Source organism: Ursus maritimus, unplaced genomic scaffold (assembly GCF_017311325.1).
Source record: "Ursus maritimus isolate PB19 unplaced genomic scaffold, ASM1731132v1 scaffold_10, whole genome shotgun sequence".
Lineage (NCBI taxonomy): Eukaryota > Metazoa > Chordata > Mammalia > Carnivora > Ursidae > Ursus > Ursus maritimus.
Window position 1 is genome coordinate 68,114,950 of NW_024423344.1, and position 13,874 is coordinate 68,128,823.

The 13,874-nt window shown below is 40.5% G+C and overlaps 1 protein-coding gene across 1 annotated transcript in view; it reads left to right on the plus strand.

Annotated features, from left to right (window-relative positions):
* Nucleotides 1–10,940: 10,940 nt before the first annotated feature.
* The window catches only part of TM9SF2 (transmembrane 9 superfamily member 2), a 57,519-nt gene continuing 54,585 nt past the window's right edge, over nt 10,941–13,874 (plus strand). Inside the window, exon 1 of the mRNA XM_040624156.1 lies at nt 10,941–11,301. Coding sequence (XP_040480090.1) covers nt 11,131–11,301 — 171 coding nt within the window. The 5' untranslated portion in view covers nt 10,941–11,130. The remainder of the gene's footprint in view (nt 11,302–13,874) is intronic.

Genomic DNA, 13,874 nt, shown 5'->3' on the forward strand with positions numbered 1-13,874 from the left:
ACCGCCACTCTGGAAAAGAGTATGGAGGTTCCTCAAAAAAGTTAAAAATAGAGCTACCCTATGACCCAACAATTGCACTACTAGGTATTTACCCCAAAGATACAAATGTAGTGATCCGAAGGGAAATAAGTCAATCACAGAAAGACAATTATCATATGATTTCACTCATATGAGGAATTTAAGAAACAAAACAGGAGCATAGAGGAAAGGAGGGAAAAATAAAACAAGATGAAATCAGAGAGGGAGACAAAACAAAAGAGACTCTTAACCATACAAAACTGAGGGTTGCTGGAGGGGAGGGGTGTAGAGTGATGGGGTAACTGGGTGATGGGCATTAAGGAGGGCACATGATGTAATGAGCACTGGGTGTTATTTACAAATGAGGAATCACTGAACTCTACCTCCAGAACTAATAATACACTATATGTTAATTAACTGAATGTAAATAAAATTAAGTTAAAAAAATAAATAAAAATTAAAAGCCTATATATATGTATATATATATATATATTACTCCAAAAGAATTGTATGTGTGTTCTTTCATTTTTTCTGTTTATATATATATATAAACATAGAAAAAATATGTATATATATTTTTCCATTTTTAAACACTTCTATGAGTTTCAACACATGTATAGATTTATGTTACACCCCCCAACATCAGGATACACAACAGTTCTATCAACCCCTCAATTCCTCTTGTTATCCGCTTGTGGTCATATCTTCCTTTACCCCTAATCCCTGGCACTAGCAAACAATTCCCTGTCTCCATAGATTTGGATTTTTGAAATTTCGTATAAATGGAATCAGAGAGTATGTAATCTTTAGAGATTGGCTTTTTTCTATCAGTGTGTATGAGATTCATCCAAAGTGCTGTATGTATCAATTGTTCATTGCTTTTTATTGCTGAGTATTCCACTGTATGAATGTATTGTTTACAGGTCAAAAGACATTTGGGCTGTCTCCCATTCTGATAATTGTGAGTGGAGCTGCTATAAATATTTGTATACAAATGTCTATGTGAGCCCAAGTTTTCATTTTTCTAGAGTGTAAATACTTAGGAGTGAAATTACTGGGTCTTATGAAAACTGTATGTTTACTTTTTAAGAAACTGCCGAACTGTTTTCCAGTTTGTTATATTGTACCTTGTTACATTCTCAACAGCAACCTGTGAGCGTTCCTGGTGCCCTACATCCTGTCTGCACTTGTTATTGTTGCTCCATTTAATCTTAGCCACCCTAATGGTTATGTAGTGGTATCTCAGCATGGCTTCAATTTGCATTGTCCTATCGGCTGATAGTGTTAAACATACTGTACTTAATTTGCTATCCACATATCCTCGTAGATAAAGTGTCTGTTCAAGTCTTTCACCATTTTTAAGTTGGGTTTTTTTTCCCTTACTATTGAGTTTTTAGAGTTCTTTATATATTGAAATCAAGTACTTTGTTGGCTAGACAATTTTCAAATACTTTCTTCCGGTCTGTAGTTTATCTTTGTATTCTTGTAACAATGGTGTCATGTTTAAAAACAAAACTGAAATCAGAATAAGCATGCTATTTTATAATGTATCTCTTTCATTTAGCAATGTGTCTTAGACATCTTTCCATGTGATTAGCTCTTAGCATAATTCCAATGGCTTCCTAGTACTCCACTGTGCAGATATAGAATCATAGGTATTAAACAAACTCATCTGTTGAACACTGGAGTTGTTTTCTATTTTTTACTGTTAAAAACATTACATTGGGGAACATCCTTAGAGCTAAATCTTTTTCACATATTCTGAATATTTTCCTAGGACAGATCCTGAGAAGTGGAATTGTTCTTTCAGATTATACACATTTTCAAGGCTTAAAACACACACACACACACACACACACACACACACACACACAAACACACAAAAAACCATAATGCCAAACCGTCCTCCAGAAAGGCTATTTAAGTCAAATCATCAGGGTATGAAATAACCCTGGGTACTACTGCTGCTTTTTAACTTTGCTTCCTTGGTAGCGTAAAAAAATTATCTCACTGATTTTTTAAAATACACTATTCTTGGGGTGCCTGGCTGATGCAGTCAGTTAAGTGTCCGACTCTTGTTTTCAGCTTGGGTCCTGATCTTAGGGTGGTGAGATCAAGCCCCATGCCAGGCTCCATGCTCAGTGCAGGGTTGGCTTGAGATTCTCTCTCCCTCTCTCTCTGACTTTCATGCTCCTGCTCTCTCTCTCACTCTCTCTCTCTCTAAAAATAAATAAATAATTTTTTTTTAAATGCAATCCTCTCACTACAAGTAAGGCTGAATATTTATTAAGTGCTTTTTGCCATTTGTATATTGTGTGTGTGTGTGTGTGTGTGTGTGTGTGTGTGAATTATCTCTTCGTGTCCTTTGTGCATTTTTGTGCACCTTGTTTCTGTTTTAAAGATCTTTGTGCATTTTTATATAGGGGAGGTTCATCTTTTTCTTATTATTCTATGGTAACTCTTTTATTGCAAATGTTTTCCCCCAGTGTTTCATTTCAATGTTCCTTAATTGTGCAGGCCCCTCTTGAGGCCTTGTTTGAATCCTTGTAAGTGAAGTACCAATTAGTGTGAGGGTTGCCAGATTTAGCAAATAAAAATAAACAACAAATAGGGGTGCCTGGGTGGCTCAGTCGGTTAAGTATCTGACTCTTTTTTTTTTCTAAGATTTTATTTATTTACGAGAGAGAGCTTGCACAAGCAGGGGGGAGGGGCAGAGGGAGAGGGAAAAGCAGACTCAGCACTCAGCAGGGAGTCCCGATGTGGGACTCTATCCCAGGACCCTGAGATCATGACCTGAGCTGAAGATAGATGCTTCACCAACTGAGCCACCCCAGCGTCCCCTAAGTGTCTGACTCTTGACCTCAGTCTTGATCTCAGGGTTGTTAGTTCAAGCCCCACCTTGGGCCCTATGCTGGGTGTGGAACCTACTTAATAAATAAGTAAATAAAGAAACAACAAATAATTTTTAATAATTATGCCCGAAAAAATGATTCTTTTTTTATATGAAATGTAACCAGGTATCCTGTATCTTATCCGGCAACCCAGCCAGGAGTCACAACTGCAGTGAGCTATGGCTGAATTGGGTGTTTGGTTCTAAACTCAGTACATTTGGTGAAAATTGTATAAGGCCAAAAGTGCCTTAAAAGTCCTTTAAAGGGGCACCTGGGTGGCTCAGTAGGTTAAGCATCTGCCTTTGGCACAGGTCATGATCCCAGGGTACTGGGATCGAGCCCTGCCTCGGCTTCCTGCTCAGCAGGGGAGTCTGTTTCTCCCTCCACTCCTCCCAGCACCTCCCCCCCAATGCATGCTCTCTCTCTCTCAAATAAATAAAATCTTAAAAAGAAAATAAAAAATAAAAGTCCTTTAAGAAGCTTCCAAAGATCAGTATGTATGGAGTTCTGTCTTCTGCCTTATACAGTAATTTATTTATTTATTTATTTATTTATTTATTTATGTATTTATGTATTTATTTATTTATACTGTGAGTGGGGGTGGGGTGGGGTGTGAGTGGGGGGAGGGGCAGAGAGAGAGAATCTCAGTGCTGAGCATGGGAACCCAACACTGGCTCCATCTCACGACCCTGAGATCATGACCTGAGTCATGACAAGAGTGGGACTTAATTGACTAAGCCACCCAGGCGCCCCCCCTTATATGGTAATTCTTAAGCTCAGTAAAATTGAGATGCTGTCAGAACAGAAGGAAAGTCCCCGGGGCAGATTCTGGTCATTCAAACCACTTCACTCCGTGTAAACAGGTATGGGAGGAAAAAGGTAAAGAAGTTAAAGTGTTCCTGCTTGCCAACAAGCTTTTTCTGGTTTTTCCGTTTCTAAAATGTTTAAACAAGTATTTGTTGGTAGTTGTAATTCAGATATAGTAGCGAAGTTCATCTCACATGAGCATTATGTTCTAAAGTTAGCTCTCAAGGAAAACATGACCAGGCTGTGACTCCATCAAATTATTTTTATACAGTTACCCTTCAGTCCATGCTCCCCAATTCCCTCAGTCCAAATTGTATTTTCAATAAACATTCTGACCCCAAATTACTCGAATAATTTTCTTCTGGGGGAACATGTATATTTTGGCCCATTCAGCAGCTACTGAAGGGTGATTATGGTGATGGGCCTTACACGCCTGTTACGCTATCATGTGCTGCTTCAGGCACCCTTCGTCTTTATTTCTTTTTATGGATGTTTTTCTAAAAACTCTGCCCAACATTTTATTTTAGTGAAATATACCTACTGATACTCAGAAGTTTCAAATCAATCATTAGCCAGGAGTCCAAAGCAGAATGTATAGAAGGATTTATTCCATTTTTCTCAATTCATGAATGACATTCAAATCTCATGTATTTCTAGCATAATTGAAATATTCCCATGAAATAAAAAATGTGTAATCCTAGCCTAAGTTCATTTGTAAAGGGATTTGGCCTGTAATAAAATGTTCTGTCATATTGTCTGCATTCTCTTCCATATATTTGTATCTATTTCTATAATATACATATAATACATATTCAATGTATTTCTATGAATATACACACACACACACACACATATATAAAGGTTCACTCAGATTGTTGTTTTATATATTAGGTACATTGCTTTTGTTGGCTAATACCATCTAAGCATATGAATTTTCTCCTTATATACTAATTTCCAATATTATAAGGGATCATGTTGCTGTGGTCTCTGGGAAATCATGTTCACTTTTGAACAGATTGGCCGGTCCAGGTGCAACTCAAACAATTACAAATAAATACACATACAAAAATACACATACATAGGGGCGCCTGGGTGGTGCAGTCGTTAAGTGTCTGCCTTCGGCTCAGAGCGTGATCCTGGCATTTTGGGATCGAGTCCCACATCGGGCTCCTCCGCTGGGAGCCTGCTTCTTCCTCTCCCACTCCCCTGCTGTGCTCCCTCTCTCGCTGGCTGTCTCTCTGTCACATAAATAAATAAAATCTTTTAAAAAAAACCATACATAAATATATATATATACACATATACATATACATACATGCGAACATATGTGTATATATATATATTTAAACTTTTTATTGTGGAAAATTTCAAATGCATAAAAGTGGAGAAAATGGTATAATCACCCTCCTGTACCCAACGCCCAACTTCAATGATTACCAACTTTTTCACAATAATGATATATATTTTAATTAGCTTTTTTGGAAGTACAGCATACATACAAAAGAAGTGGACAGATCATAGATGTACAGCTCTATGAATTATTACAAAGTCGCTGCACCCAGGTAACTACCACACAGATTAAGATACAGAACATTACCAGCACTTCAGCAGCCCCCACCATATGTCCTACTAATCACTACCTCTTTATAGCCTTTAAAAGGTAACCACTATCCTGATCGCTAACATTATAGATTACTTTTGCCTGTTTTTGAACTTTATATAAATGGAATCCTGCAAGTGTTCTCATTCTCTTTGTTTTACTTAATATGTTTGTGAGATTAATACATGTTGCTCTTTTTAATAGTAATTTGTTTTCATTGCTGTGTAGTACTCTATGGTAGAACTATATTATATTTATCCATACTACCGTAGATAAACATTTGAGCTCTGTTTTGATGAACATATCTTTTGGTGAATGTAAGTAGGCAGTTAGGTCTAGAAGTGAAATTTCTGGGCTATATAATATGTGTCAAGCAATTTCCCACCAATTTATACTCCCACGGGCAGTGTATATGCCTTCCAGTTGTCCCACATCCTTGTCAACACTTGATGTAGTCAGTCTTTTAAATTTGAGCTCTTCTGCTGTGTAGCTGTATCTCATTGAAGTTTTAATTTGCAATTTTCCTCATAAGTAATGAGGTCGAACATGTTTTCATTTTTCTTGACCGCTATCTACTCTTGTGATGTTCTACCTCTTGCCCATTTTGCTACTTAATTGTCTTTGAAAAAAATTTGATTTATAAGAATTCTTGTATTGTGGATAGGAATGCTTTGTTGGTTTTATGCACAGCAAGTGTTGCTAAACTGCATTTGAAAGATGCAGGGTCCTGAAAGAAAGCAAATAAATCTAAATACTAATATTTTGTTCACTGCCTCACTTGTAAGATGAAGGGTGCACCATTTTAAAATCCATAAAGATGATCATAGTATGAGTTGGAGGGTTGCAGCTTACCCAGTGTCTAATATTTTTACAGAAATTTCAAGAAAAAGGCAAGTATATCTAGTGATACAGCAGAGCGAATAGCTGTCTAGTTACCCAGACAAGTGGACAGCATTGTTTTGGTGAGAACAGCCCCTGACATGAGGATATGGCCTGGTACTTACAGCTAGGCCTTGAGTTTAAGCAATTTCACAGAACATGAACATCAGACAAGGCCACTCTGACTATGATCAAGACAAAACACAACCCCTCTGTAATTATGTCTAAAGAACAGACAAAACCTGAACATTGGCCAAACCACAAAATGACCAAACATTCTCTCTACTCTGGCTAAGAATAGCGACTGCTGTTTCTTTACCAATTACAGCTCTAGCCTCAGTCTAGCCTGCTATCCTTCTAGATAAGGCTCGTTAAGATATCCAATCTTAAGAATTACCCATGCTTCTTGGCAACATCCAATCCGGAGCAAAGCTCCACTTCCGTAAACACTCCCCCAAATCATCCAACACGAGCTCCAATCCTAATACTCTCCTTCTGAGATGTCCCATGGTTCTCCATGATGTACATTCTCCCTCCCTGTATTAGATAATAAATCTGACTAGTAACGAACCCAACCACTGGTGTTTTCCTGATGGCCTTTGGATGGAGGGCATTGACATTGGGTATTTCAGGACAACCTAGCAGCCTGAGACAGGTAACTTGCCAGGACAATAAAAATATACCCATCTCGGGAGTGAATTTACATTAGCCACAGACACAGAAATGGAGGGATAAATAAAATTATTAATTTATCTTTTTTAAAAACCCAAAGGAGACAGAAAAGACAAGTTTATAGAGATAGAAAATAGATTTGTGGTTGCCTAAAGCTGTGTGTGGAAAGGGAGATTAAATGTTAAAGGTCATCTTGTTGGGAGATGGTCTAAATCTGCATTATGGTGATGATGGCATGACTCGATAAACTTGCTAAAAATAATTGAATTTTACACTTAAACTGAGTGAATTGCATGGCATGTAAATTATACCTCAATAAAGTTGTTAAAACAACAGTAATCTCACAAAACAGCTACTTGAATCCAGCAAACATTCTCTCTCTGCAAGCAAACTACATAGCAAGCTACACTATAAGCAGAAAGTTGGTTGCTGGCTGTAAATTCATCATTAGAATATGTCCCTGTGTACCACAGAGACACACTACCACCCATGTTTCAGATGTGGAGACTTTGGGCCAGGCCATTATTGTCTTCCCAGAGTTACCCATTGGTGGTGTCTGCCTCTGTGGCTTCATTTTCCCAGGTTCTTCTGGCTGAATAATCCCTCTTCTGATTGCAACTCCTATTTTAGCTTATAAATCAAGTCTTGTCCTGGGAACCATTCTTTCATCTTAAAATTTAAGATTTTTTATACCTTGGCTCTGAACTACTGTGACCTGCCTTTAGAGCCTATTGTTCAGGGCCAGTTTTATTTCCTCATTGCAGTATTTAGACGGGGGAAGGGGACCATAGATGCTTCACTTTTTGTCCCTTGGACTACACATTTTTATACCAGAAATTGAAGAACAATGAAGTGATTTTTATCTCCTAGAAAATCCTGAAAGCTCATTCGTTCACAGACATACAATTACCAGACTACAACTGCCCCTCCTGCAACTTGACACAGACGTGGGATTGCCAAAAAATGCATGCATATCCCATGGAATATCTGGGATGTACATGCACTAAAAAAACTTCGTTGTTAATCTGAAGTTAAAATTTAACTAGGCATCCTGTACTTTTATTTGCGAGTAAATATACACAGAAGCCGTGGGAAACGCAGAAAAACAGGCTGTCTAAATTACTTTGGCAGAGAGGAGTGGAAAAACCAAATGCCAGATTATTAAGAGCCTAAAACGGGAGTCATCAAATGCTGTCTCAGAGGAAAGGAGAAAATCATATCCTTCAAGTTTTACAGCCGAGTCTGAAGTACTAGTACTTCGAGAAAGGGAGCGTCACAAAGGGAGGAGGGAGGAAAACTAAATTTCTTTCTGGCTTGGAATTGGAATCCCCACTCAGGCTTTCCGCATGACAGAGCCCAAGTAAAACGCCCCATCAAAGCAAGGACTCCATCTTGCAGCCCGGACGAGGGGGTGGGGCGATATCCCTAAGCCACGCCCGGGGCACCGCGCAGACACCGGAGCCAGGTATCCAAGGGAACCCCGGAGAAGGCGTTTCCGGGAGAGGCCGGAGCCGGAAATAAGGGGTCCGCTCCTCCCCTCGGCCGGGCCCCGCCCCCTGTCCTCCCACAGGGCCGGGCCGCGAGGGATGACGTGTCTGAACTCTGGAGGCGGAAGCCCGGAGGAGGTCGCCGGGGTATGAGGGGAGGGGCCGCATGCTGGCTCTGCGCATGCGCTCTCCGCACTCTGGTCGGACAGGTTTGCGACTGGAGTCCGGAGACCATTTATTGCGGAATACTCCACTTCTCCGGGTTTTTGGTGATGCTGAGCTACGGGGCTTAAAAAGGCGGCGGGGTTTGGAAGAAAGAAGGTTGGGGGACCTCCTTGAACCCCCAGACTACTGCGGTCTCAGCCTCATTGAGTGGCTGATTGGCTGCGGGCAGTCACTCCCCTTTCTTCTGTAAAAGGTTAAATGCATCTGGAAAACCTGAGGTTTATTTCAGCGCTGAAAGTCTGCGATTTTAGATTTAGAATTTCTGTGGTCCGGCGAGTTGTAGTACCGTAGTTCCTTCCAGTTACTTGCTCCTCTTGTCTCCTTTAGGTGCCACACGCTGCTCTAGGCTCTGGGGATGTAGAGATGTAGGATGTAGACATAAAGTCCTTACTCCCACAAAGTTTACATATAAACGGGGAGTGAGACTGTAAACATCACCACGTTAATTCCTGATAGTGACAAGCAGGGTGGGGTGTCGGGATTATGCAGAATAGTTTTGAGGGATTTGAAGATCGCTCTTGGCAAGAGTGGAAATTGAAAGGCAGTAAGTAGTTGAAGGGGTCTAAGATTTTGGCCTGGACTAGGGTGTGGCCGCCGACAGAGAAAGGAGTTAGTCTTGTTCAGCGCCCATTGAGCAGAACTTGTTGGACTGTATGTTCAGAGTGAGGTAACGAGACATTTAGGTTATCTCCCAGGTTTGGGTTTTTGAGCAAGGGGCAGCCGTGCCATTTCCTGAGATGGGGAAAACTGGGCGAAGAAGGGTTAGGGGTGGGGAGTGAGATAGTGAAGGTCAAGGAAAAATAAAAGATAGTGAACAAAAATGTTACTTTTCCTTCCTTCTCCTTTCTAAATGGAGAACATCTGCTTCCTCTTGTGTCGGAAATCTCCATAACTTCAAGTACAGAAGAAATCCTTTTCCTTAGGTCAAAGTGGATGTTCAACAGATATGTTAATTAAATTGCTGCAGGAAGAGGGTGCAGAGAGGAAGAAGGGCGACATTCAGGGCTCTGGTAGCTTGGCTTTTGTTATAAAAATGGCTGCGATTTCTCTGTGCCAAGCAATGTGCTCCGCGCTTAACTTTTTTTTTTTCCCCCTTTAATCTTCACAACAACTTCAAGAAGATGGACATTCTTTTCTCTCTGCTTCCCTGGGTAGTTCTACTACCCTGGACTTGATTAATTAACTTGCTCGAGGTCACATTAACTAGATAGTAGTGTTCCCGCTGGAGTTCTTAGTGCAAGCTGCCTTTACAAGCAAATATTCCATATTTCATTGTTCTGATTACTCCACAGTACAGAACAGTGGTTCTTAGCCTTTTTTGTAGTGTCATAGATCCCTTTGAAAATTTAATGAACGTTGTGAACTTTCCAGGGGAGGAAACGTGCAAACACCCACAAGAATTTAGATAGAATTGCGTGGGGCTCCACTTTCCTGAATAACCCATTTAGCAAATTTGCCCATTCTTGAGCTGGAGGTACTCCCGGGTTTTGACTCCTTGCTATATAGTCTAATTAGATGCATTCTTACAAAGTATTCTTTCTAAAGCTCAACTGGATTGACTTTATGTCACCAAAAGCAAGTTACTCCTTGAAAAATACTCAAGAAAATTCACACCCACCAACACAAATACAAATGCGTAAGTGCACCTACAAACACGGTCATCGCGTCATTTCAATAACGAAAGTGACTAACTTGCTCAAAGGTGATCATACCAGATTGCTATTTCACTAGAACTACTTTCGTTACTGAACTGTTGCCTGTTTTCTTTTGCTGAGAAATGTCAACACTATCTTCTGTTCGCCTACTCCCGTTTTTCTCCCCACCTCATTTCCACTCATCTTTAAAGAGATCTTGTTTATTCCGCGCAAACTACAATCACTGCCCCACGCAAGAATGACCCATGGCATCTAATGCTTGGAACCTGTCCACGCAAACACCTGAGTATTTGAGACTTTCTGGCCAGTTCTTCCCCATTTGTTTCCGTATCCTGCTCCCAACCAGGCGTCTTCCGAACTTCTTCCCGCCGCCAACGCCGCCTGTATCAGCAGGTACTTTCGGGAGCACCAACCCTGTAACGGGTGTTGAGGTGCTACGGGCAGTGTGGTGAGGAAACCTCATGATTGTTACGGGAAACTGAACGAAAGCGGTAAGCCGGGGGGGCGCCAGCCGGACAGTGGGACGCTACCCGACGCCCCAAGAGAACTTTAGATCGGAATTTGGAGCCGGATGGTGAACGCGGAAGAGAGCAACCACCTAATCGGTCGGCTGAAAACCTGGAAAGTGGATTTCCTCCACGCTCCCTCCCGGAAACTCCTCCCGGGGCTTGCGGCCCCTCTTACTGAGCATGTGCAGGCGGAGTTGCGCATGCTCTGTCGAGCTCCGGTTCGGTTTCTGTTGCGGGACCCGCGGTGTCTCCTAGCGCAACCGGAACTGTCCGTCGCGGAGCCGTCCTCCCTCAGCTCCCCCGGTCTTGTAGTAGCGTCCGAGGTTCCCCGTCCCTCCTTCCCGCTTCACCCCCTCGGCTCGGCTGCCTTTCCCCGAAACAGCCGTCATGAGCGCGAGGCTGCTGGCGTTGTCGCAGCCTCGCTGGCCGAGGCTGCTGCTGCTGCTGCTTCTCCTGCTCGAGGCTGCCCCAGGCCCGTGTCCGGGCTCCGCCTTCTACCTGCCCGGCCTGGCGCCCGTCAACTTCTGCGAAGAAGAAAAAAAGAGTGACGAGTGTAAGGTGGGTGAGGCCTGGCGGACCTTTGAGTGATCTGACCGGAGGGGATCCTCCCCTTACCCCGGGAGCTGAGATCCGAGGGGAAGGGGGCGTAGCTGGGATGGGTCCGGTGTCCCGAGAAGTGCTTGGGTTCGGCTCGGCCGTAGGGCGGAGGTTCTGGAACCGCCTTTGGAGTAGATTCTGCGGGACTCAGTGGGCCTCAGGCTAGCCTTCGGTGTAGAGGTCCAGGTAACACGAGCAACTATATTCAGTTTGCTTGGAAACGGGCTATGTATGTTTGGCGCTCTGTTGGATTTGGGTGCATGCAGGTCAGCAAGCATTCCACGGGTGAGTGTTCGCTCACGCCCTGTCACGCACTCCAAGAAGTGGACGACCAGATCTTCCAGTTACTTTTTATTTCATTGCTTCCCGTCTTATTCTACTTTCTTGGAACTCCTGGTTGGTTTTGAGAACTTGTTTCTTTCTAGGACATTGGCATTTTAATTTCATGTTTAGCAGTTTGTTCCTTATTTGTGAATTTTAACACCCAGAGCAGCATAAACTGCATTAATAAAAAGTTGCTGTAATGGTTGAGAACGTTAATTTCTATCTTTTAAGTTAAAAAAATTTTTAACATGCAAAAAATGCATAAGATCCCACCAGTTAGTTTCTCAGAGAGTGTTTTAAACACTTTAAAGGAGCAGATGACAGGAGAAATGCGTTTTCTTCCTAGGGCAAATTTTGAAAACTTTGATCTCTTATGATCTTTACACTCAAGGTTTTCCGTTTAATTGCTAGTGAAGAGTCATAAGTAACTTGCTTTTAGATTATTCGATATAGAGCATCACGATATACATAACAATTATTTGAAGTTACTAACACCATTGGGGCATGAGGATCTCTTTGAAACCATTAATAATTTAACAATTCAAATAATCGTTCAGCAAACTTTTACAGTCTATAAATAGGTTTATTTACTAAGTTTGATTTTATTTTTAAAAGCTGGTGTTTATTTTATTACTGCTAGTTTTACTGTAGCTGTGAATTTCAAGCTTATTTTAGGGCATTAAATAAGCTATTAAATTTTTCATAGCATTTTACAGTTTGTTTTAAAATCTTGGATCTCTAAGAATGTCTAAGGATCTTTAAGGTTTACTCAAGTCAGCAGTTACCACTTGCATACTGTAACTTTCATACCCTGCAGTGCAAGAAGCTTTCACTCTTTGAGAGTTGTGACTGAAAGAATATATAGTGCTTACAAGTGGAAGAGAGAACTAATCTTGAAAGCACACTGGTTTTTCTGTTAAATATTTTAGTAGCCAACCTTTAAAACTTAGTGTTTGGTCTTTAAATTTAAATTTAACGGCAATCCTGTATTGTATTCCTAGTGCCTTGGAGACAAAAAATGTATCCCTGTCTTCTAGGGACCTCAAAGTAAAGGACATAAGCTTGTGAACAGATTATTGAAATCTGATATGTTATAAAAGATGTATGTCCAAAGCGCTTTAAAACACAAATGAGGAAACATCTGTGGATTGGAGTCTTTAGGGGAAAGCTGCAGAAAGAAAGTGATATTTGAGACGGACTTTAGAAAATGAATGAGTGAAATTTACAGGTGGTCTGCCTCTTAGTTGATTTTTGGTTTCTCAACAAGGCCTTTAGGTAGCTACTTTTAAGTTAACTTTTGGTTAATTTGGGAGAGTCCTGTGGCGTTTTTCATTTTCAAAGCTATAGGGATAAAACAGGCAAGGCAAAACGTTTTTTTCTGAAATGTTTGGATTTCATCTTTGTTGCCAGCTGCTCTTACATCTTGGTCAAAATGTAAACAACTCTTAGAAGAGCAGAAGGATGTACCTTTAGCACTTTTTTCCTACAATTTGACTAATTGGGATAGAGAATTTGAAGTAAACTTTAATATATCTTCTTGTTGCCTCTCAGAGGAGAAAAACAGTAAATAGTTCAAATTTTCATTACTTCAGTCAGGGTATTAATTTTTTCCTCATATATCATATTTAAGGAGGACAGTCATGTATATACTGTTCAGAAAAGCTGAAGGGAATTATTTTTTAAATAAATAATGAAAAGTAAAATGTTGTGAATGGGAAAAAATTATTTCCAGAAGATGCTATTAGCATAGGAAATCAGGAGTTGAATGAATTAGGTAGGATACTGATACTGTTTCCATCAGTTTTTCCATCTGTAAGATAGGGATGATCATATTTTCTTATTATCTATTCCCCTTGAAATGTGTTTTGCATTTGTTAGCAAAAAACCACAATATTTATCAATTGTGATATTATAAAACATTTGTAAGTATAGAGATGGAACAAGTATATCGTCCGCATGTGTAATTTTTTTTAGTGTAGTCATTACATGTACAGTGTCCTGCATTTAGCTCACTATATTATTGAGAGACAATCAAAAGAACCCTGAGGATTTGGTCATTTTCTCCTCTCAAAATTATTTTATGTTCAATTTACTGGCAGAGAAATAGGAGTCCAGTGAACATAAAATTCTATTTATTCTATTTATATTGCTCTAACTTCTGGTTTTGTAAATGCTGTGACTGTTCTATGGGTTCCTTTTTTTTTTTTTTT